Here is a 26,795-nt window from a genome sequence, read left to right on the forward strand (position 1 = left end):
TGTTTTACCTCACACAGGCATGCACTGAAAATTTCAAAAACTTTTAGCCTTCATGTTCAAACCGGAGTCGGACAATGATGGAGAGACAGGACATTCCTGTTCCATGTTCTGTGAATGGTTAGTTGATGATTTTAGATAGTTTATGTGTTGTTATCTTCTAGTCATTGATTAGCATATTCTGTCATGATAATCTATAAATGGCGTTCCCGGGGGCGGGGTTTATGCAAATTGTAGGGTTAGTGATGTCACTAACCCAGGAGGAATGTCTTGTAGTCCCTACCAGCGTTTGTTTTAGTCCTTAAAAAGCAAAAAAAATTAAAAGAAAATATCTCCCTTTGCTTTGAACTTTGTAACTTTGCAGATGTTGTTTATGCTCAAACAGCAACATTACACACTAACTAAAGTTAGAAAAGTGAAATCATAATCAACCACCCCTTTAACATAAGCTGATTATAACCAGCTACCACACTAAACATAGGCTACTTTATATAGACCCACCACCAGATTTAGTTATTTTTATATATTGACTATATATGATATTTTATATGATTTTTGGTTTGTTTGTTTAGAACAACCCTAAACAGACTCATTTGGCAAGTTTAGATTTTTTATTTAATTAATTTATTGTTTTATTATTATTATCATTATTTTATTTATTGATTTACAAATGACCGTCATCACATCTATGAGATTTTACTATATATTTAAGGCCTTAAAAAAACAAAAACAACATTTTTAACCCTTACAAGAACAAGACACACACAGACACACAAAAGTTTTTTTCTTGCTCAGTTTCTCTTTAACTCCAGGTTCCAAAAAACACACCCTGTTTCTAGTTAGAAGCAGACATACACTTCTGTGCCAGAGTCGGTAATTTATTTTCTTGTGTGAAAAGCAGCCCTGTGTTGAAGTACTTTTCCAGGTGACTGGGAGCTCCAGAGAGAAACAGCATCTTTTAAATAAATGGAAACCATGCATTGTGGTTAACTGTACCAGCACTTTTATAGTGAATCTCTCTCCCTGTCCTTTAGTATGTAGTAAAGGGGAATTGATTGTAATAAGCAGGACCATATTTTAGAAAACTATTTATTCCTGCTCTTATTTCAGCAGTAGAGGACACTTTTTGATTTATGAATTATATCTTTAGACACATACACTTGTTTTGATGACTATTCATTCACCCTCTAATCTTACAGCATGGTTCGGTTTCTGCTACATTATAGTAGTAAGGTCACAGAGTTCAGATTCCTCTTTATTCACTCCAGCCAAGCAGCGGGAATAAATATTGACTTGCAGGGAGCTGCTGTCCATGTTTAAGCACTTTCCTTCAGGATAAAACTGAAAGTTTAATGGGCCCTTCAAAACACACTCCCCTCACGCAGACAAGCACTTAGTAGGGTTGTGACGTGTCATGTCTACTTATTTATGAGCATCCAAAGTGCATATGACAGGAGAGGAACATGAACATATTGATTGGTATGATAGTAAATGTATGTGTGAGGTAAAACAGTTGCCCTCTTAAATCAAATACAACTTTTCTGTCTCCTCCTCTAAACTGAGTCACAGAATTTCATCATCTGTAGCTGATAGCAATTTGTCTTTCGACACTAATGTTTCCAAAACAGTTATTCAGATCTACAGTCAAACAACTGGATTTTTGCTCACACGCTGTACGTAACATTGCACCACATGGTGGTGTAGTTTTTCCCGTTTTTTTCTTCCTACTGTTACCAGAACCTAATTTCACAAAGTACAACATGTTCCTGGATCAACATCTTTGTTGATTCTGGAACAACATTCCAATCAACCAATTAGATTTGAAGGACAAGTTTACAGTTTATGTCAAGTTTAGGCTAAAAATGAGAGTAAGGTCATGCATCAGTGTTATTCACCTATCATTTCCCTCTTATTTTAGGGCTTATTAAATTGCTACAAAATTGTTTTTGCTATATAATTCCCAAACTTTAATTTGCTATTTATTAAAGGGTAACTCTCACCAAATTGCAACCTAGGCTATTTTTGTTAATCTACCAGAGTCAAACATTTGCATAAAAGCATAATTAGAATGGAAACGCCACTTTTAAGATTGACCGTATTTTCGTTTTCGGTCAAAATGCCTTTTGAATGGGAGTGCTAGGGGCACTACAGTGATAGCATCAAAATCGCTATTTTTAAAACACTAAGGAGGCTCGACACACATGAAACTGTGCTTGAAGTATCACCAGGGGCTCTACACATGAACTCGGAGCATTGACTACATTGTGTACACAAAGTTTACTAAAAAGAAAGGTTTTGTACAACTCACTTTATCAGTTAGTGTTTCCGGCGGCTGGAATTGTGTCAGTCAAAAGTAGTCGATCTCCGAATGCAACGTAACATGAGGAGAGTAAAGATGGAAAGCTCAGTTCATTACGTTGCATTCGGAGATTGCCTTTATCGGAGAAAAGCTTTATTTTTGAAAAACAATTCAAACCTAAAAATGAAATCGTATACTTGAGACAATCACACATTCCTTGATAAAACAGACAGACAGAGACTATTAGCAGATAATTCTTTTCAAAACAGAATCACATACAAATGTATCTTTTTAATGTATCATGTAAGACTTCATTTACAAATCAAAACTACAGCGGTTGTACAGAAGTATGAATACACAAGGTGACACAACATTGCTGTATAGGAATGCTGCAACGTTTCAAAAACATCATAAAAACATTCTCCAGAGAAAAGTAAGGCACCGAATGAATCGGTGGGTATATAGGCAATTCATTTATAGCATTTTGAGAATAAAGTGAAAAAGCAAAATAAAAAGAATCTGAAACACATACACAATGTTCAGAACATGTATAGACTGTTTAAAACTGGTTTAAGTTGGAACACACCTTGTGAAAGTTGAAGGTGTCAGTGGCATGTTACACCTGAATCATGTTGGGACACAGAGAGAGCACAGGGAGAGTGTGCTTCATGTGCAATAAATCCTCAAACTTTTTTTTTTATGCTGGTGTTTATTAGTTCTGTAAATTGAACAGAACCTCTGTCACTGAGTTAGAATAAGATGGGTTCCTAAAATGTCCATCACTGGTCTGTTGTTGTCTTCTCACTTACAGACTTCTGCAGAGCTGTGGAAAAGCCTTATGGGAGAGGAGCTGTGACAGCTGTGAGCTTTCATCAGGCACTGGTAGGACTCATTCACACACATTAAACATTATAAGAGAAAATGCCGTTTCATCTGTCAAGCTGTAAAGACACAGCAGAGCGTTTGCTTTGCATTCCAGTGTCTGTTCAGGCTAGGTTGGAAAATTCTAGAATTATAACATTTTCCAGTTCTTAGTACAACGAAAATGCTGTCGTATACTCACCCTCATGTTGTTCAGACCCCATATTTCTTTTTTTGGATTTCAGTTAAATATGATATTTTATACAAAATAACAGCTTGGACATTCTGCCCGTGATGACTGCCATGATATAAAATGGACATAAAAAATGTTCTAGATTCTATATTTTAAAGACAAACACTATTGTAAAAGTTTGGGGTCAGTACGTTTTTTGTTTGTTTGTTTTAAGAAATTAATGCTTTTACTCAGCAAGGATCAAAAGTTACAGCAAATAATTTTACAGTGCATTGATACAACAACATATTATATGGAAGCTTGTTTCCGCCACAGAATGAAACATTTTAAGAGATAATTGCGACTTTTTATCTCACAATTGCGAGTTTACATCTCGCAATTCTGACTTTATTTCTCAGAATTTTGAGATATAAAGTCAGAATTGCGTGAAATAAAGTCGCAATTGCGTGTTATAAAGTCAGAATTGCGAGATATAAAGTCAGAATTGCGTGAAATAAAGTCGTAATTGCGTCTTATAAAGTCAGAATTCTGACTTTTTTTCTCGCAATTGCGACTTTATATCACGCAATTCTGACTTTATAATACGCAATTGGGAGATATAAAGTCAGAATTACGTGAAATAAAGTCACAATTGCGTGTTATAAAGTCAGAATTGCATGATATAAAGTCGCAATTGCGTGTTATAAAGTCAGAATTGTGAGATAAACTATTCTGAGGTAAAAAAAAACAAAAAAAAATCCGTCTTTTTTTTCCCCTTAGAATTGGACTTTATATCTCACAATTGTGAGTTTATATCTCACAATTCTGAGAAAATATGTCAGAATTGCGAGATATAAACTCGCAATTGCGTGTTATAAAGTCAGAATTGCGTGATATAAAGTCGCAATTGCGAGAAAAAAAGTCAGAATTCTGACTTTATAACACGCAATTGCGACTTTATATCTCGCAATTCTGACTTTATAACACGCAATTGTGACTTTATTTCACGTAATTCTGACTTTATATCTCGCAATTCTGACTTTATAACACGCAATTGCGACTTTATTTCACGCAATTCTGACTTTGTATCTTGCAATTCTGAGAAATAAAGTCAGAATTGCGAGATGTAAACTCGCAATTGTGAGATAAAAAGTCGCAATTATCATTTAATTTTTTTTATTTTGTGGCGGAAACAAGCTTCCATAACAACATCTATTTCAAGTAAATGCTTTTTTTTTTTTTTACTTTTTGTTCATCAACAGTTTCTACAAAAACTTGTAGAAAAATTATCCTACAGTTTTGATAATAATTTAACTTGTTCCGTCTGCACCAAATCAGCATATTTGAATGATTTCTGAAGGATCATGTGACACTGATGACTGGAGTAATGATGCTGGAAGTTCAGCTTTACGGTCACATGAATAAATTACATTTTAAAATGTATTAAAATAGAAAACAAGTATTTTAAATTGTATTAATATTTCACAATATTACTGTTTTTACTCTATTTTTGATCAAATACTTAGAGCCTTGGTGAGCATAAGAGACTTCCGTCCAAAACATTTAATTGTTCTTGGAAACACTTGGAAAATAGCACAAAAGTTCTATTCTGACATAGAAGAAATCAGGACCTTGAAAGCATGTTTGTTGTGTGGAAAAGTGCAGCTTGGACATTCTGCCTAACATCTCAATTTGTGTTTCATGGAATAATACAAGGTTAGAACAACATGAGAGTGCATTAACGGCAACAAAATGTTCATTTTGATGGGAACTGTCCCTTTAAAGATGGACAGGTCTGAAGCTACTGTCAGGGTTGACCCGAAGGGACTGCGCGTACAGTCAGATTCTCATTTACTGTATAGTGGGAAAATAATTTGGAAGCCATATCTGCAGGAGGCAACAGTGTTCCAAGCCACTCATAAAACTGTCACAATTGAGACATAATAGCCTCTTTATGTCAGTTTGTGACACAGCTGTTTTCTAGTCATAACGCATTTAACATCCTACATCTCAACATTGTGCTGTATTATGTCATCGCAATTTTGACAGCTGTGGCATTTTCTCAGGCTTAATGGTTGACAGAATGGTAAAATAAGATTTTGGGACTATCTACTCAGTTTGCCAAGAAGAAACTGAGAACATCTCCCAGCGTGAGAGAGAAAGATCAGCCCAGCTGTGCGTTTTGTGGAAGATATTGTCCAGTTGTGACTCTCTGAAGACTGTTACAGTCTGACTCTTTCACAAGATGTGTTTCATGCCTCCATTATGTGCCCTAAACATGTGCTTAATTCAGGTCTTACAAAACATACCAGCTCAGAGTTGAGCTACTTGCCATTGCTGACCCTTTTCTTCTCTCTTTTTTTTGAGGGGAGTAAACAGGTTCATACATCATCACCTGAAATGACGACATCAACAGAGCTAAGAATACATATAACAGTATGCAACATCACACAAACTACACCCTCTTCACCCTCTACACATTCACTAATAAAACAGTTCCTTTAACCAAATAGTACCAAATATCAACTGAACTGTGAAAGTAGAACAACGTCTACAACTCCATACTGCTCACAGAGCTTCATACAGTTACCAAGAAAGTGAGTCCATTTTCTCAAATATATAGATACAAAAATAGATCAGCAAAATCTATGTGCTGTTAACAGTACGTAACAATCACTGAGTGAGTTTGACCATCGCTCAAGAAAGGAAAGAAACTAGTTCAAGACAGATTTCACAGGTTGACCGCACAGAGATCAGGACACTTGAAAAGACAGAGCAAAAGCGCTGAGAAGCATCCTTATCATCATGTACTTTAAACATCCTCACAGTTTCATACTGGTCCTCTACAGGACATTCAGCCAGAACACTGGCAGTCTGTATCTCTGGTGTTGCAGTACTGATTGTTGAGTCTCTCAGGTACTAAAATTCAACATTCAGGATCGTAAGATCACACAAATTCAATACGAAAGATAAGAGGGAACAGGTTGTTGTTAAAGTATGGCGTTAACTTAATGTAATACACTCTTCATTTCACCACATGTTAGCAACTACTCAAAAATGGTTTCTAAAGTCAGAGTAAGAGCTGATGATGCATTTGCACATTGTTCTTCATTTTTTAAATCCCATTTGTCAAAACTCAAACATTGGCGTGTCTAGGACACTGATTTGGTACCAGCCAAAGTCAGCTAAGTCAACAAAGAGTTTACTGTATTACACAGGACTTAAAGCCTGTTCACACCAAGGACCATAACTATGACTATAATGTTTGAATTACCGTTCTCATTCAACGAGTCAACACAGTGTGGACGATAACAATATTTTTGTTGGAATCCGATTTTTTCCCTAGCCGAAGAATGATAAAAACATTGACAGCCAATCAGAGTCCACCCAACTTTAACACGCTTGAGAATTTAAGCGGCAAGCGGCATAACCACATGAACATGTTCATAAAGCACACAGCATCACTTCAGGTTAAGGGTCAATGCATACGAGAGACATGCAGCCTTCATCACCATTTCATATCGCTGTCTGAATCTACTGTATGGGCTGAATATCGTTTACAATGAACAGAATATGTCGTCTGTATCTGTAACTATAATTGTTATTATACTTATCTTTTTAGATATTCTTGGTGTGAACAGTTCTTTACAGTGGTGAAAGCATTTTGGTCAACATGACCAAATATGAATTTGCATTATATTATTTTATTGTAAGGGCTTTCTTCTATAATATATAGTTTAAATATGAAAGCGGTTCACTTAGCTTACCTATTTGCTGGTAAACTGAAATAAATGAATAAATGCTTCAATTTTACAAGGTTTTATAAAACTAATAATATGTGTTCCATATCGTGACTGTACAAGTTAACAAATAATTTGATGTATTTTATATCTCATATTTTTATTATTAAGGTATTATCATATTAAATATGTATTATATTAAATCGATTTTATAAGGTGTTTCTAGAAATGTATAGGCCTAGTTAATACATGAAAAGTTCTATAGGCTACTTATTGGCTGTTAATGTCATATTGAGAATGAAAAGAATATTTTTCTTTTATCTATTCTATTTTGTGGCGTGTTTCTGATTGCAAGGTATTACATTTAGAATGAGTGGAATAAAATAGCTGACATATAAATGACAGCCGGATGACAGGCTGTATGCAGTGAAGTCTGGATTGGCACTCTGATAGTAGATTTCAAAGTGGAATGAACCACATCATGTATTAGAATGAGATCTAGACAATCTGATCACATGTCAAGGAAAGCCAGCCATTCATGTAGATAATGCACATCTGTCAGAGTATCCATTAAAATTGGCATATACAGTAGTCAACCGGACAGTAATTTTATTCCTGCTTTAAAGTCAATGCAATGTAATCTCAGAATGCCAGTTTATCATCTGAGCGAAGACATTTTAACTCGCCTCATCTTTGCAGATCTTTCATGCCTGGATCTCACACTCACACATATATTAATTTATTATTTATCTCTTACTGTGCCTATAACCCCTTTAGAAACATTACAACTAAAGTATAGAAACATCAAGTCAAGTCAGAAAATGTTCAAATAAATATCCAAATAAACATAAAACTCTGTCTCATTAGTGTTTCCTCCATTAACGGTGTGGCATCTAACTCTGTTTTCATAATTTCTCTAACCCATTTCCTGCAATGCATTGGGAAGGAAAGCAGATTACATCCTCAGAACTGCTCGCGTTTCTCATAATGCACTGCAGTGGGGGCCAGCTCTGTCGGTTTGGGACCGTTCGAGGGCCTGACCTGCTCTTGGTCCCCCCACCCCATTACACATATCGTTGCCGTCACATACTGACATTCTAGGACTCCAATAGACTATGCCATCGACACACCTGTTGTCCCTTCGATTCCTTCATCTGAGTCCAGTGTGTTAGCTCCTCCTCCCCAGAGCTGTTCAGCCCCAGAGAGATCCAGCCAATCATCTCCTTCCGTTTCATGCTGCGCTTGTTGTAGACCGACAGGATGAGCGTGACATCAGAGAGCTGGAACAGAGCTACTTGGAACACAAAGGTCTCCTTGTAGGTGGGGTTGGGCTGGCCGCGGCAAATCGATGTCTTGCACTTGGACATCTCCTGACCCATTGAGTTCAGTAGAGTCAGCTTTACGTAAGTGTCTGAAACAGGATGAAACAGGATGTCAGAAACTTTCATTCTATGATCAGTAGTCCTAAAACTTTTACTGTCAAATCAGTCCATCCAAACCAATCCAAAAGAGTACTTTGAGAAATTAGAGAAGAAAAAAAAAATCTTAACCAGTATTTTGATTTTGATTTCCAGTTAAAATGTGTAAAAAATATATCTTGAATTAAGTCTATCAGTTTTTACCCCAGTGGGAAATTTATGTTAAAGGTTAAATCTCACACAATTTTTGTCAGATTTATTCTTAAAATCCACCTGTGGTGAAAATCAAGGTTTTTAATATTGTTTATATGTCTATGTGGTGTTTTTAATATGCTTTAAAACATGTGTAAATTCAGAAGTCACCATCATTTAAGAGTATTTTCTTCTTAAAACTGCAGTGAACTAAGGACAGTCTCAGAAACACGGTTTGAAAATTGCTGGCGTTTCTGACGTCACAAACTACATTGTAACCAATCACGTCAAAGTGATCCTCAACGAGTGGATCTCTGAGCGGGTGTGAGTGAGTGGAGGCGGGGCTCATTTGCATATTCATAAAACAGCGTATACTAAATAAGGCAAGGGTGTAGAGTTACATTCAAGGTAATTTAAGACATAATTTTTTTTTTTAAGTAAAAAACGCTTAAATATGATTCTGGTGATCAAAGATGAGTTTTAAGGGATAAAATAATTGACTACAAGGGGCTTTAAAAAAAAGGCATAAAATAAAGAAATCTAGTTTTATAAAATAAATATGTCTAGTTTTAAGGTGGTTTAGACATTTTTACTGGAAAACAAGACAAAAATAAAAAAAATTGCATTCAAAAAAAAAAAAAAAGTAAAAGTACAATAAAACAATAATAAAAAAACAAAAACACAATAATCACAGTTTTCAGCCGGGAAAAATTATTTACAAAAACATAATACTATTTCAATAATTGTAGGTTCGGAAGTTGAGACGTTAAATTTAGTAACAAGATATTGTTGTGGTGCGGTTCTTCTGCCAGCGTGGATGTTTTCAGTGCTACGGTTCCTGCCTGGCAATGCTTCAATCTCTCAATTTATCTGAAAAGCAATTGATTATTCCATTCATTAATACAGGATGAAATGTATTGGTTGAAAACGAGCCATTCAGTTTCTCTTTTTCATTAACGCACGGCACGAATCAATGCTCACTGATTAATAATTGAGTCCCGCATCACTCCTCTGTCTTTTGTCCTTTTGAACTGCGACTCTACAGATGCACTCAAAGCAGACTCTGCTGCAGCACGGGGCCTTTCACGGGATTGAACTCCTCTGAGCGTGCTTTCTGCTGCCCTGCCTGAATACACTAGAATACAACAGACGTTAGTATTCTCTGTGTCTTTGTGTCAGTGCGGGCTTCCTGTGGAGTCATCTTGCTGCGTTTTCAAAAAAAATGTTTCACTCTCCTCTATTTTTCCAACTAATAGAAGAGCCGAGCTAAAGAAGCGCTGATTTCAGAGATGGGAATGTAGACTCATACCTGGCACTGAGGAAATCAGTGCAGCTCCTCAAGCTGAATGTGAAAGAGTTCAATAGCGGTTCAAGAGGGCTGATTAGCCTCTGTGATGCAGTTATTCAGGAGTCTAAACACTTCCTGCCACAGAAATCAACCTTCGGTAGTTGACAGTACATAAAATACTAGTCATCTGCACTGATAAAGTTATGGAAAACACTAGGATTACACATATCTGTTAGCATGTATCAATGCTGTAAATGAGACAAAGTTATTGTGGCGTACAACAATTTTTTTATCCCAAAATTAAGTATGAAGAGTGTGAAGCACTCTCTTCCCAAAATTTAAAAACTGATATTATATATTATTTTATATATATATTATGTATATACGTGTATAAACATATTGTTAACAGACTAATTTACAGTTTTTTATAAGACAATTATTTACTTTAATGAAGCATGATATAGAAATCACAAACCAAAAAAGTGTTTTAACATATTTAATTAACAGTAAAAGCCCTAAAATTTCCCACTGTCTGCAAACATAGAAGAACCACTCACATGGCTACATGCCTACAAAGACCTCTACATCTCTCTGGCATCTTGGACTAGAACTACCAGTCACATGACGGGAACGATTCAAATGATTCAAGCAAATGATCTAGAAAATGTGGTTTAAAAAATCCAAACATTAAAAAAAGAGAGGGGACGCATGCAAACATCACTACAGAGGACAGAGAAAATAATAACATACTGTACCATCCAACATAACATGGTCTAAAACAAAAAAAAAGCGTTTGAACCTTCTCCATGGATGAAGACTAAATGGATAACATGCTTCACATGTTTTCTAAATCTTCCTTCTGTATAGAATTTTACATTAATTTGCGCTCAAATTTCCCACAGATCAAACCTTCAGCATCCATGTAGAAGTATTCGCCAGTCTAACACCAAGGATCGATGATGAAACGAGGAAGCGTGACAAAAGAAAGATGGATGAACAACGTCCGATGCTGATAAAGGTAGCCACAGAAAACTCACCTCGGATTATGTACACCTGCCCACCTATCAAGTGCTTTAGACAACAGAACAAACCGTCTGACAACAGGAGAGGAGTGACAGCGAGAGCAGAGGGGATCGGCAGTCATCAGGGAGAAAGAGAGAGAATATCAACAACAGCAGGAGGAAAAGAGCAGGTAAAAAGGTTTGAAGGTTCAATGACATTAGGTCAGATGTAACGTGTTCATAAAGCACACACAGCATCACTTCAGGTTAAGGGTCAATGCATAAGAGAGACATGCAGCCTTCATCACCATTTCATAACGCTGTCTGAATCTATGGGCTGAGTATCGTTTAATGACATGGAGTTATGAGTGCTTTTTGAAGGCATAAAGCTCTTATATTGCACTCTTTGACTGAAGTGTGATGGAAGCTTTGGGAAGGTTAGGAGGTCATTTAGGGCAGCGTTTATCAGAAGGGTGATATGACAGAAAATTACAGAGCGAGAAAGAAAGAGGGAACATACGGTTACGGGCACCTTTGGGGTCAAAGGTGAGAGGTGACACGTTTTGATCCTGCAATCCTTATATAATATGATACAGGAAATACAAAGACAAATTTGTTGGTGAAGTACTCTGGAACGGCTATCTAAAGCAATCATGTTGAGCAGCTCTTGGACTCACTGGGAGGTTTATTTGCCGCCAGGTTTTTAAAGTGGCTTCCTTTGATGACCTCCACAGAGAGTCGTCCTGTAGTGGCGTTGTACACAAGCCCCAGCAGGATCTCTGGAGCCGCCCCCTGACCGGCAGATGGGAACGATGAGGCCGTCTCACTGCACGACACGTCTGACACGCTTGCCTGAGAGTCACTGCCCTGGGACACAAATCATTTTAGTTTAGGCCTAACATTTACAAAGTTTTTACAGAATATATACTGTATATATACATATATATATTTGTTAACATTATAATATTAGATCAAATGTTGCATCTGTTTTCATAGGTAATGCACTGTGAAATTTTTTTATTAACATTAACAGAGGTTAATAAATACTATACGAATATATTGTTCATTGTTAGTTCATGTTAGTTACTGTATTAACTAATGTTGACCTTACTGTAGTGTTACCTATATATATATATATATATATATATACACATTTTTGAAGCATTTTTGAAACCTTTGTACATAACGTTTTATCATACTCACAGGTATGTTGCAGCAGGGGTCCAGTATGATGGGGACTGACATCTTGCCCTGCAGGTTGAGTTTGGTGAGGTAGAACACCTTCTCTCCGAGAGCCTTCTCCTTCTTCATCCTGCGGACGCTGTACAAGCGGAACCGGACGGCATAGTTCCCGATCATCTCCGACTCAATATGGCTAAAGTGAAATGTCTCTGTAAAGACGGGGCAGGGGCCACGCTGGATGATGGTTTTTGCCCTCTGTTTTTTGGTGGGCAGCAGCACTAGATGCACCTGCCAGGAGATGTTACCCGTGCGTTTGAGAGAAGGAATGTCCGTCAGTGCTGTTATCGTGACGGACAGACGCTGGTCAGACGAATCATGGTCGAAGATGACGTCGAGAGTTCCGTATTGAGCGAGAGGCTCAGGGTCATAACCTTTTGGAAGCTGAGCCGCTGATCCACGTGCTGACAGATCCTAAAGAGATGAATGATAGAAAAACCGAGATATTTAGAGGGAGGAACAATTACCATCTGAGGCTTGATGTGGTGCACGGCAGATTGATCTATTTGGTAAATGTGCACAGTGTGTTTACATTCATATGAACTCATACAGTTGTGGTCAGAATTATTGGCACCCCTGGTAAATATGATCAAAGATGGCTGTAAAAATATTGTTTATCCTTTTGATCTTTCATTCAAAAACTAGCAAAAATCTAACCTTTCATTAAAGTGAAAGAATTGAAAGTGGGGGGAAAAGCACTTTATGAAATAAATGTTTTTCTCCAAAACACGTTGGCCACAATTATTGGCACCCTAGAATTTTTTATGAGTAAAATATCTCTGAAGTATATTCCCATTATATTTAAATTTTTAGCACACCAGGGTGACTAGGAACATGAAATTGTCAAGCTATGACTTGTTTCACAGGAGTATGAATTTGAGGACACACAAATGCCAAATTCCCTTAATCATCCATCACAAGGAGTAAAACCAAAGAATATAGTTCTAATTTGCAGAAAAAGATTAAGCTTCACAAAACAGAAAGAGGTTGTAAGAAAATAGCTAAAGCGTTGAACATATCCATTTCCACCATTTCCACAAATGGCAATAATAAAGAAGTTTCAATCAACTAAAGATGTTATAAATCTGCCTGGAAGAGAGCGTGTGAAAGTTTGAGTGGCCAAAGACTCTCCAAGGATGAAAGATGGAGAATTGCAGAGATTAGTTGAGTCTTGGGGTCAGAAAGCCACACAAAAAAAAACGACATCACCAAATGTTGTTTGGGAGGGTTTCAGGAAAAATTCCTTCTCACTCATCCAAAAACAAACTCCAGCATATTCAGTTGTCAGACACGACTGGAACTTCAAAAGGGACCAGATTCTATGTTCATATGAAAAAAAACACACACACAAAAAAAACCCAGATGGATTTGGTGCAAACAGGGATAAAAAGTCTAGGCTAAATATACTGCTGGATCTTTAATGTTGTGGGCCTATTTTTAGCTGGAGGTCCAGGATCTTGTTCAGATACATGGTATCATGGATTCTACCAACAGATAAAAACAAACAAACATAAATATCAACACAAAAATGTGTCACTGAGCACAAAATGAAGCTTCTGCCATGACCATCCCAGTCCCCTGACCTTAACCCTATAGAAAATGAGTGGGCTGAACTGAAGAGAAGATGCACCAACATGGATCTGGGAATCTGAAGGATCTGGAGCAATTCTGTATGGAGAAATTGTCTATGATCTCTTGTCAGGTGTTCTCCAAACTCATCAGGCATGATAGGAGAAAACTCAAAGCTGTTATCTTGGCAAAAGAAGGTTGCAAAAAGTATTTAATAAAAGGGTGCCAATAATTATGGCCAACGTGTTTTGGAGAAAAGCATTTATTTCATAATGTGATTTCCCCCCACTTCCAATTATTTTACTTCAATGAAAGGTTAGATCAAAATGCACATTTTTACAGCCATCTTTGATCATATTTACCAGGGATGCCAATAATTCTGACCACAACTGTATATGACAGCTTTAAATCCATAAAACAGACAGTTATGACATATTTGCTGATAGACGAAGATATTTTCAATGATTGATGGCTGAGACAAGATTTTGATTGCTATAATTCATATAACAAAAGTTAGACTAAAAATGTGGCTCAGTGCTGTACAATGAGTGCTGCTGCATCACACTGCTGTAAATATATAAATGATTACGTAGGTGTCTACAGCACATACATAATGAATTATGAAGGCGTCTGTGCATGCATCTGTTTGAATGCATGTGATGTTAAGGTAATGAAATCATGAAAGTACTTCAGCAAATCACACATGACAGCAATGCCCTAAAAACAACTTTAAAAAAGACCAATCAAAATGGTTTTTGAATGAATAAGCAAGGAAGCAACATGTCTTTTTAAACAAAGGGGGCTATTTGTATTTTTGAAATTGCCAGATTACACTGGTCTACAATTTTCTCGTCTGCTTCAGAGATAAAATGTGCTTTTTATTATGCATTTTGATGTGCTGTATTTAAATATGACTATTAACTGATTGGCTACTGTTTTCAAGATATTTAAGTTATTATATTTTACGTTTATGTATATTGTTTAGATAGTACCTGTCATCTGTCCTGTTTATGTAAGACTTTAAACATCAGCAAAAGGGTTATATAAATCAAATTTATTATGCAAAAAACTGAACATAGTTTAGTCCTATTCAGGCGCTTCTTGGCTTGTTCTCTTGTATTTATTAAATGGAGTGTCTCTTGTCACTGTCCAGCAATAGTCTGCAAACAATGATGGGCTCAATTTGAAGTTATCTGCACTGTTCAAAAAGTACAAGGCATCTCTGCTCACTTTGGCTAAACAGAAATATGTCCCTTTGCAAAATCAAACACTGACAAATAAGAGAGCATGACACTATAACAGTGGCGCAAAACTCAGTTCCTGTAGGGCCACAGACCTGCAGAGTTTGGCTTCAACCCTGAGTAAACACACCTGATCCAGCTCATCGAGTCCTTCAGGCTTATTTGAAAACTACAGGTATGTGTGTTGGAGCAAGGTTAAAACTAAACGCTGTATAGCTCTGGCCCTTCTGGCACTGAGTTATGTGTTTCCCAAAAGCGTCGTTAGCCAATTATGGTCGCAAGTTCCATCGTTAGGAGAATAGTTCAACGAGTCGGTGTCGGCGAACATTGGCGTGAGTTTTGTTTTACGGGAAGAAAAACAAAGGAGAAAAAAAGAATATGGGTGATCTTCTTTCTTAATACTCCACTTTCGTGGCATGTTTGTGGCTGCCAAGTTTCAGGTATAGAAGCAGGCAACATCCGGTTGGTGAAGCTTGCTCGCTCTCATTGGCTATTGCACGCATCACGTCAGAGGCAGCCCGATGAAGAGTCAAATATCAAAAACATGTTTGATATTTACGATTTGGGATCATGCGGGCTCCGACGCGATCGGGAGCAGTAAAATAATCGTAATGACACCACACAATGGAGGACTTCTTGGACAAAAACTCCGTTGCAAGAAGCCTCGAATCGGGCCACGTGCCCCAGATCGTTGGGGGTTGCAAATCAGGCCCAAAATCTGGCTTAAAATTTTCAAGTGTGTGACCAGCCTTACGTTGTTGTACAGGAAACGCACCCCTGTATGATTTCTAGAGCTGATATAGGGCAATTTGTTCAGCAGATGGATGTAAGCTTCGTTAAGATTGCATCATCCATGCCTTCTTGGAATAACATGATACAATAATATCATGAATGATGCAATACCAGCTTCAGATTGCATCATTCATTGTTTTGCCTAAAAAGCAAGTACTGTCCAAACCCATTCATAGATCCAGTCAAAGATGTATTTTAATCATTTCGGGTTTAAATTGAGATCCCTTTTCTTTATAACTCACATATCCTCCGCCATTCAAATCAAGGGTTGTATATAATGACTTAATAGCATATCTCGAAAACTAGAGCCAATCAACTATTTTAAGCATCATTTTCGTTCTCAGTGACTTAGAATTAGTTTAATTAGTTGATCAGAAAGTTTGACTACATTTATTTCATAATCATTTTGGCTGTAGACCAGTGATATTGTAGGTAAGTATTTTGGTAAGTACTTCTTTGCTCAAACACTCACCTCTGGGCTGAGTACAGCTGTGCTGTCGCTGGGTACATCTTCTTCATAGCCCTTGTTAAGGAAACTCTCTGTGTCCTGTGCTTCACTGACCTCGCTTGGACATTTCCCATAGCTGTGTCTAGGGCTCTCGCTCCCATGGGAAAGGTCACATTTGGCATCGCCCAGGTCAGAGGGTGTGCACGACATACGTGGTGACCCATCCTCATCCTGATAGGGCGGAGGCTGCAGCTCGTCCAATGGCGGAGTCCGCCTCATCCGCTGGATACAGTTCACTGATGTAGGGCAGAGTGAAAGAGATGCATTTAGGTGTTATTTAGCTCAATGTTCAATATCAAAAAGTTAAAGTGCAGGACATGAAATGGCAAATATAATCTTAAGTGGCTTAAGTGCATCAGTTGGAGTGACAATATGACATTATATTAAGTTTAGATTTATGCTCAACGGCAGAATGATCTCAGAAACTCTAATTCATGTGTCACTCCTACATGAGAATGAAACTGAAGCCATTGTGTCTTTAGCAGCACACATCACGACCTAGGCTTGTAATTTATGATACAGCATACTATATGGTATTCAAAGGTCTCTGGTAAAGTCTAAGAAAAGAGTAGTTCTTTGAAACCACTTAGCTCAACTCAAGAAAAGGTCAAAACTTGGTTTTACACACAGTGTAGACATATTCATTAAACCTGCATCTTCATAAATGATTCAGTTGTCCTTCAGATACAAATCACTGAATGTGATCAATTAAACAAATCGGCATTTCTCATTTTAAATGTAGAAAATCAAGGAAATTTGAGGATATACTGATGCTGCTAGTGGCTTTATGAGAATCTGAAATTGAAATAAATGGCAAAGCGTGCTGTGATTTACCTGCATGTACTCTACAATATAAACTGCTCTGTAAAGAGAATGAACCAAGTGGCTGTTGCCATAGTAACATGCTACTGGCTAGGACAGGAAGATTTAGCTATCTCATAAATATAGTGCATTCTCACTCACTCTCTCTCTCTCTCTCTCTCTCTCTCTCTCTCTCTCTCTCTCTCTCTCTCTCTCTCTCTCTCTCTCTCTCTCTCTCTCTCTCTCTCTCTCTCTCTCTCTCTCTCTCTCTCTCTCTCTCTCTCTCTCTCTCTCTCTCACACACACACACACACACACACTCTCTCTCTCTGTTGGAGTGTGGCTGGGTTAAGTGGTTCTGACTATTGGGAAGAGACACCTCAGACATTGCTGATGCTGTGAATTTTCAAGATAGTTAAACACTTTTTTGAAACTCTCCCTCAATTCATACATTTTAGTTTGCAGTGATATTTTGTATTATTTCTCATTTAATGTAATACGTTTCAATGAGAGTTTTGTACAATTGCTAGGACACATTTCTCAATACTTCTCAATCTCCTTACCAACTTTCAACTTGGCACAGCAGTTAATTTCACATTCAAAATGCACTACCAACACACTTGTGTCTCAAATCAACTCATTCTTCCCAAACACTAGCAAGGGTTGCCAATCAACAAAAACACTTTGTCACTCATCATTATTTTTTACAAATTTACAAATTTGATTAGTGACCTAAAAAGAGCGCAGAATCTGAAATATTCCTTGCTTATTTTTAAATCATAACATTTCATTTCAATTTCAGAATCCTAAAATGGAAAAGCACCAAAGTATGGAACAGAAGATGAAAACTTAGAATCTAAGTTCACTTTTAATGAGGATGGAGGAAAGAAACATCACTGTTTACAATGATGGAAGAGCACGTCTGTTTGTCTTCTATGTCTCATTGTTGAATGACGTCTTTGATCATAAACTGCAGCATTTTTAACCTCAGGCTATGAACAAGAGCAAGAGAAAATGTCTGTCTATGTGCATGAGAGAGTGTGCCCTCTATCTCTATGATGTTTTGATCAACTATCATGTCAGACATCTCACATGATTCAGTTTGATCTGAATGTCAGTAAAGATGCCATAACTATACTATTCAGTATTGAGGACATCACTGAGTGATTAGTAACATGCCATTAACAGCTTGATTAACTTGATTTTCTGGCGGTCATGGACCGAACAAGCACCTTCCTCAGAATGGCAATGCTAATGCTTTAGAAAAGTATTATAACCCTCTTTGGTTCCAACAGCAAACACTCAGCTCATTTGTTATGTATGAGTGTAAGAATGTGAGTATGTGTGCACAAGAGTATGGGTTTTTTAATGTACTTGTGAGTATTCAAGCAACATGAGTGTGTGAGTGTATATGTAAATGTGTGTGTGCGTGTTAGCGCCTCATGTATTATACAGATGGCCTGAGGCTACAGCCTCTCCTGCCTCCAGAAAAACAGCTCAAGAGAAAAGCATGGCAGCTCTATCTGTCTCTCTGTGCAGTAGTTTACAGAAGCAGAGGGTGAAATCAGAGAGAGATATCCACCAGCATCTTGCTTTTTTCTTTCTGAAAGCGATTCCCTTTGACACATTTTCATTCTTTCTCCTCATCATCATCCATTATCTTCCTGCTCTGAGCATCTGCAATGATTCCAGCAGGGATTTTGGCACAGAATGGAATAAGGACAAATGACTAGACAATTGGAAGTACAAAAAAAATAACCCTAATTATTTATTAATCATCCATTGATTTAATATCAGACAATCATCTTCCTCCGAAACAGAATAACATCTGATCTTCTCCTGTTATGTGAGGAGCAAAACAGAGCCAAGAACTCTCTTATTCTGTTCTCTCATCTTTCATCTTAAGCAAGGAGGAAAAAAAAGTGTTCTGGCTTATTATGCCCATATGTTTTCTTCTAGAAACGTCCTAATTCACTCGATATCTGATATATTCATGATCTTAAACCCTTTGCTCTCTGTAAGAATCACTCCTGCCAGAGAAAGAACAACCCACGGTCATTTTTATTGAAAACAGGTTTCATTCAGATTTTTCTACTATGTCTGTACTGAGTGTTCTTCAAAAAAAGGACACTCAGATGTCAAACATCCCTAAGCAGAGGATTTGTAGTTGAGCAGCGCCATCTGGTGGTTTAATTTGGGTTTCAATCTATTTGCTTTTACTTTGCTCATGAAAACATAAATTCTTGAGATTGAGTTTTGAGCTGCAAATCTTCACAATCATTTGACATTGTCCTATCCATGCATCTACAGTAAATGTACATGTTGAATATGAGTCCACACATACACCACATATATATTTTGATCAAACCCTAATTTTCAGTGGAGATTCAAGAGGGACTTTGCTACAAAAATCACATCATAAGATACGTTTCAATTGGATTGCTATTCGTTCAAATGGAACAATGATTTTTGGACCCCGAAGATTGTCGCTTGCGGCTATATTATTTATTTTTTAAAAGATAATAATACTTTTATTCAGCAAGTATGCAATAAACTGATCAGAAGTGACAGTAGAGACATTTATAATGTTATAAAAAAATAATCTTCCAAACAGAAGTAAGTTCTTTCAAAGAATCCTGATTTTTTTTTATCATAGTTTTCAGAAGTATATTAAGCATCACTACTGTTAACGTAACTGTAACATTGATAATAATAAGAGCACCACATCAGTGTAACGTGTTGGTGTTGGAGAGAAACGAGCACAATAAAGGAATGGAAAATCAAGATAATCTTTAATAATAAACAAAACAAACACACATTGACAACAACGGACAAATGAATAGGGAAAATTGGGGATTAAATACAAGGAACTATCTCTATGGACACCGGGAAGGCATGTCCTCACGCTTTAAACAGTCCAACTGAGGAGGGTGCATGCTCTCGGGGTGGACGAGGGGCTGGCGAAGGGCAGGAAATAAAGTGCAATGGTGGCGGGAGAAACCAGGGTGGCGATGACGGTGGGAGGAGCCAGGAGCAAGAGTAGCCAGGCGGTGATCCAGAGAGCAGCCAGTATGAAAGCTCACAGCGGAGTCGATGGAGCGAGGAGCCATGGTGGAGACTTGGCTGACAGAGATAAAGCAGATGGTCCTGGAGGCCGAAGCGAAGCCACAGCAATGAGCATCCGAGGTGGAGCAAGGGTGCCTGAGGATTGAGGTGGAGCTGGTGAGACTGAGGGCCGAGGTGGAGCCGTAGGGAAGGCGGAGCCAGACGTAGCGAATGGGTGGAGAGATGGAGCACAGCAGGCGGCTTGTAAGTGCATGGCGCAGGCAGGGCTACGTCTGACCAAGGCGGAGCCGGAGGAATGAGGGAGCCCAGTGGTGCAGCAAAGACGATGGTATCTGGTGGAGTCGAGGGAGGGAGGAGCCAAGGCAGAACCGACAAGTCGACGGACCGAGGTGGAGTGACAGGATCAGTGGCTGAAGGTGGAGACGGAGGATCCACTTGCCTAGGCGACGATGGTGAACTGAGGACTCAAGGCGAATTCACACAGTGAATTGGTGTCAGAGGAGGAGTCGAGGGGCTGAAGTGAACCAGCCGAGGCGGGGCTGACGGACTGGCTGATTTTGAAAGAGAAGGTTGGGCGGGAACTCCTAAGACTTCCTGCTGGACGGAACCAGCGGGGATGGGAGAAACAGAATTTATCCTCTTCCAAATCAAAGCTTCCACAAGCAACCCCAGAGGGACAAACGATGTAGCCAGCTCACGCACCTGGTCAGACGTTTCGTGAGGCTCGGGCTCCGGGGCGATGGCTGGCTCGGTCCTCCTTTCAGTATCTGGCTTGTACATCGCAGCTCGCTCGAGCTCTATGTCTACGGTAGGTTCTGGCATATGGTCTGTACTGGGACCCGCAGTTTACCAGCACTCACTCCACGAACTCTGCGAAAGTTTCTCGAGGACCAACACCGGGCAGGCGGGCCTATCTGCACTCGTTTATACATGAAGGTGCACAAGGAGAGATCAGGAAAATTAGTTTGGCTTGCCCAATGGAGAAATCCATGCATGTGGTCCTTGAGGCACTGCTCTTCCTGCTCAAGGCATAGCAGCTGGGCAAAGGAAGTCCATCTTTTTTTTGTACCCTTTTATATAGAGGGTCAGTTCTGTCAGGACCACTATTGTCAAATAAGATTGACAATTAGCATACAGTTAGGATTGGCGGTATGGTTCTGTTCTGGGCAATAACTCCCTGCGCATCCATGCAGCCTAGCATGGATAAGAGCAGGGAGAGCAGCAATAACCCCCCTTGGGGTAAACAGAACAGAACCGACATAAATATATTGCAGATATCATTAACTCAAGATTTTAAAGTACAACATAATTCGAGAATTTATTCTGATTCAAGGGGAATCAGAACGCCAAACTGACTGGACGAAAGGAGGAGCTGGGGATGGAGGAGGGTAATTCACTCTTGAGAAACGCGATAGCTGCTGATAATACTGAAGGAGCTTATATATGTATACAGTGATAGGCGTCGCATTCCTATTGGTAGACGTGGATCAGCTGAGAGTCAGCTGATGCGAGCTTGACTAACGTGACCTGCCAGAACTGATGCTACGCTTAATTTTAACAGCAACGTGCACCACAGGAATGGAAAACCAAGGTAATCTTTAACAATAAACAAAACAAACACACATACATCAACAATAACGGACAAATGAACTAGGGACACTCAGGGCTTAAATACAGGGAACAAGCAAAGGGAACTAGATGAACACAGGTGAACAGAATCTAATAATGAGTGAATAACCATAGCAACAAACTAGAACGTGAATGAGTAACCAAGGGAACAGGAACAGAGCAAATAGAGAGAAAAATTTAATAAAACAGTGAGTAGGTAGTAGCTATAGTAGGCTACAATCAGTATATTAGAATGATTTCTGAAGGATCATGTGACACTGTAAACTGGAGTAATGGCAGCAGAAAATTCAGCTTTGCCATCCCAAGAATAAATTATATTGTAATATATATTAAAAAAGAAAACATGTATTTAAAATTGTATTAATATTTAACAATATACCTGTTTTACTGTATTTTTGACCAAATACATGCAGCCTTGATGAGCATAAGAGACTTCTTTCAAAGACATAAAAAACGATTCAGCAACAACATTAATGTACAGCCTTAATGTAACAACAAACTTAATTTGATTTTATCCACAGGGGTCTATCATACTTGTAGAAAGCTATTCGCTAGCAATCCTCCTATCAGTATTAAAAGGTTCAGCTAGCACAGACACAACAAATCCCATATAGCTTTGAGAAAGCCATTTATTGTATGAAATGTAAATTTACCATCATCTGCTGAGGCCTCGCTGCTGTAGCCATCATATTCAGCCGCTAGGGGGCAGTATTTCTTCCGTGTGTCCCAGCCATAGCCCTTCTGGTGGTGTGAGTTAGTCCCCGCTGAACCCCCCCGGAGACCCTGTGATCGAGACACGGCCTCCTGGTACTGGCCAATCACCTCATCATCACTGTCTGACGACGAGCAGTGGTAGTCTGCATTCACGTAACTCTTATCTGAGAGAGAGAAAGAGTGGAAGAAAAAGTGAAAATGTATTTGTGTTTGTATTTTAAGCACGAGAAGAAAGCAAACATAATATTGAGAAAGTTTCATGACTGTGAAATGTTCTCCAACTTCTCTCAACAGCCTATTTATTAGAGATGCACCGATTGCAATTTTCATGGCCGATTCCGATTTCCTTTTTTTTTTGTAAACGCGATAGATTTTTGCCGATTCTGATTTTCTTTCAAAGGACTATAATTGACGGCATACACAAACAAAAATCTACTTTTCTTCAATGCAAAATCTTATTTTCATTAAAAAAAAAAGTAAAAAGACTTGTAAAAATAAATAAATTTTGAACAACAGCACAAATAAATGCAATAGAGTAAAGAGAGTTGTGAAATAAACACGGCTCTAAGTTTTTCAGGTGGGTATACAGTATATTCAGGTAAGAAATACTACAGAAATTAAAGTAATCAAATGTAAAATAACACTGGATAGTCTTCATTGTGTTATTCATAGTGCCGATCATACGGACAATCATCCGATTACGGTCCTTGGCCGGTCGATTGGTGCATCTCTATTATTTATACATTTTAGCACGGGCATATCATCACCAAATAAAAGGGGAAAAATTGCATATACTACATACTACTCTGTATACACACACATACGCTCACACACACACACCATATATATATACATAAATTATGTTTATTTCCAGGCCTATTTATCATTTCAGTAACTGCAAACAAACACCACAAAGCAGATAAACATCTTCCTTCGTCCTTTGTCACAAACACTAGAGGGCGATATGGTTTAACAAATAAAAACACATTCTCACATAACATGGGACTCAAAGAAGGGACATGCAGGTAATACAGTAATGTGTATATCCTCTTTTAGCCAAAATTCTCAATTAACATCTGTGAAAGTTCAGTTAGAGAGGCCAAGCATTAATAATTTATACCAAGGAAGAAAAACAAATCCCCTGTACTTTTACACAGAAAGAGACATAAAAGAGTGACAGGAAGAAGAAGAGCATAAAACGCAGTGAGTTCAAGTCTTCCCATAGAGATAAAATAGAGGGAAAGCAAAACAGCATTTTGACCGCAGCCGAAATCATTCCCAGCAGATGACAGACATGATAGATCAGTTCAGTTCCAAAGAGTCCAGGCAGATTTAGAAGAAAGAAAAGATTGTGACTTTTTGGACAAAGTCATCTAATGAGGTTCAGAGAGTGGAAGGAAAAGTTAGCAGCCTCATTCTCTCACCTCCAGCACGTCTCTCCCTATTGCTAGATTTCTTCTTCTCACCACCATCCACTGGGCTTCTAGGTGTTTTTAATTTAGTGGACCCGGTTCTTTCTTTAACACAGGATCCATTTGTGTGAGGAGTCTGTGAGAGGTCACTTTCTGTAGAGGTCTCAGTTGACAGCACTGAACTATTGTCGTCGCCTGCAGTCTGAGGCTGAGGGTCCTTCTCTTGGCCAGATGCAGCCTGGGTCTGGATTTCAGTCATACACAGAAAAGGATCTCTCTCCTGGGCCTGCCGTGCAGCAGCCTCTTTCTCTTCTGCCTCTTTCTTACGAATCCTCTTCAGCTCTTCGGCCTGGACTTTGTGAATGATGGTGTTCACATGCCCGGCGAGTTCTCCGCTCACTGTGTACGTGACGTCGCTCAGCGCATAAGCCAAGTCATCAACCTTCTCCGTCACCGATTCCAACATGGCAGACATGGAGGGGAGACTTAGCTGGAAGCTCTTAAAAAATGCCATGTTGCAGTTTTGATTTAATCGCTCAGTTTATGATTTCTCTGAAATGTCCAATTTTCCAGGCCAGTCTTAAATTTATCATCGATGGAACAGTCATTTCAAAATCCTCCATAAACAAAATATATGTACATCATAGACCACTTTAAATCTACAGTTAAAAACTATTTCAAAAGGCAAAAAATATTGTAAACAAAAATGATCTGAACACCTGAAAAAAGAAAGAAAAATGAAAAACAAATCATCATTACATAACACATAATTTCCATATTTATAAAATCATGATTCATAAATATAACTAAATAACAGTGCACAAAAGTCTCCCAGGAAGTGAGAAATCCTAGAATGCTCTGCCAAACAACTGCTACACAGGTGAAGTGAGTCAGAGATCAAATCTCTCACCATTATGACAGTCATTTATGCTTTTCCAAAATCCACCAGAAACCACACACAGACTGAACCAGGAATGAACCAATTTGCCTCTGAACACAATCAGATGTGCGTATGTTACGATGTATAATTGTAATTATATATAATGATTGTAGTTTATGCAGCTGTAATGCATGCAGCAGATGGATCAGGGAACCACAGACACCAGGTTCAGAGTTTTCGTGGACGTGTCCAGCATGTTTACACTACTGGAGTCCGATCAATTTGGCAGAGAACATAAGTAGATGTTCCCCTGAGACAGAGGGCAAATAAGTTCTGTTCATATTTTTTAGACAGAGAACACCATAAGGGAGGTCCTTTCTGGCAGGGTGTAAGGTTGACTGGCACAGCCAATCAGACACACAGCAAAGCAAAAAACTAAATGAAAGTCAGTGAACATTCACACCTAAACACAATTTAATAGTGAATATTTACTATTAAATATAAGTTGTATTTTGTGGTCTGTGTATACAGCGACATATAACACACATTATCCTCGTTGTTCACATCTGGTTTTCACACAGGACCCAAATTCAAGATGCTATTTCAAAAAAGTAATAGCTAATTACAATGAAGCTACTATATATATATATATATATATATATATATATATACACACTCACCTAAAGGATTATTAGGAACACCTGTTCAATTTCTCATTAATGCAATTATCTAATCAACCAATCACATGGCAGTTGCTTCAATGCATTTAGGGGTGTGGTCCTGGTCAAGACAATCTCCTGAACTCCAAACTGAATGTCAGAATGGGAAAGAAAGGTGATTTAAGCAATTTTGAGCGTGGCATGGTTGTTGGTGCCAGACGGGCCGGTCTGAGTATTTCACAATCTGCTCAGTTACTGGGATTTTCACGCACAACCATTTCTAGGGTTTACAAAGAATGGTGTGAAAATGCCTTGTTGATGCTAGAGGTCAGAGGAGAATGGGCCGACTGATTCAAGCTGATAGAAGAGCAACTTTGACTGAAATAACCACTCGTTACAACCGAGGTATGCAGCAAAGCATTTGTGAAGCCACAACACGCACAACCTTGAGGCGGATGGGCTACAACAGCAGAAGACCCCACCGGGTACCACTCATCTCCACTACAAATAGGAAAAAGAGGCTACAATTTGCACGAGCTCACCAAAATTGGACAGTTGAAGACTGGAAAAATGTTGCCTGGTCTGATGAGTCTCGATTTCTGTTGAGACATTCAGATGGTAGAGTCAGAATTTGGCGTAAACAGAATGAGAACATGGATCCATCATGCCTTGTTACCACTGTGCAGGCTGGTGGTGGTGGTGTAATGGTGTGGGGGATGTTTTCTTGGCACACTTTAGGCCCCTTAGTGCCAATTGGGCATCGTTTAAATGCCACGGCCTACCTGAGCATTGTTTCTGACCATGTCCATCCCTTTATGACCACCATGTACCCATCCTCTGATGGCTACTTCCAGCAGGATAATGCACCATGTCACAAAGCTCGAATCATTTCAAATTGGTTTCTTGAACATGACAATGAGTTCACTGTACTAAAATGGCCCTCACAGTCACCAGATCTCAACCCAATAGAGCATCTTTGGGATGTGGTGGAACGGGAGCTTCGTGCCCTGGATGTGCATCCCACAAATCTCCATCAACTGCAAGATGCTATCCTATCAATATGGGCCAACATTTCTAAAGAATGCTTTCAGCACCTTGTTGAATCAATGCCACGTAGAATTAAGGCAGTTCTGAAGGCGAAAGGGGGTCAAACATAGTATTAGTATGGTGTTCCTAATAGTCCTTTAGGTGAGTGTATATATATAGATACATACATACAAACACACACACACACACACACACACACACACACCATTCAAAAGTTTGGGATCAGAAATAAAGAAAGAGATGAGAGATTAATACAGAAAAGGTGCATTA

The 26,795-nt window shown here is 38.6% G+C and overlaps 1 protein-coding gene across 2 annotated transcripts in view; it reads right to left on the minus strand.

Moving 5' to 3' along the window:
- Positions 1-4,407: 4,407 nt before the first annotated feature.
- The window catches only part of syt14a (synaptotagmin XIVa), a 47,018-nt gene continuing 24,630 nt past the window's right edge, over positions 4,408-26,795 (minus strand). Inside the window, exons 1-7 of one of the 2 annotated variants that reach the window (XM_084390906.1) lie at positions 23,952-24,879; positions 22,467-22,691; positions 16,282-16,553; positions 12,172-12,621; positions 11,646-11,835; positions 11,005-11,061; positions 4,408-8,480 (exon numbers count right to left, since the gene is read on the minus strand). In XM_084390906.1, coding sequence (XP_084247032.1) covers positions 8,167-8,480; positions 11,005-11,061; positions 11,646-11,835; positions 12,172-12,621; positions 16,282-16,553; positions 22,467-22,691; positions 23,952-24,453 — 2,010 coding nt within the window. In that variant the 5' untranslated portion in view covers positions 24,454-24,879 and the 3' untranslated portion in view covers positions 4,408-8,166. Of the gene's footprint in view, positions 8,481-11,004; positions 11,062-11,645; positions 11,836-12,171; positions 12,622-16,281; positions 16,554-22,466; positions 22,692-23,951; positions 24,880-26,795 lie in introns of those variants that run through there. The other variant, XM_084390907.1, reaches the window with a different exon arrangement.

This window comes from Rutilus rutilus (assembly GCF_951802725.1).
Source record: "Rutilus rutilus genome assembly, chromosome: 20".
Taxonomy (NCBI): domain Eukaryota; kingdom Metazoa; phylum Chordata; class Actinopteri; order Cypriniformes; family Leuciscidae; genus Rutilus; species Rutilus rutilus.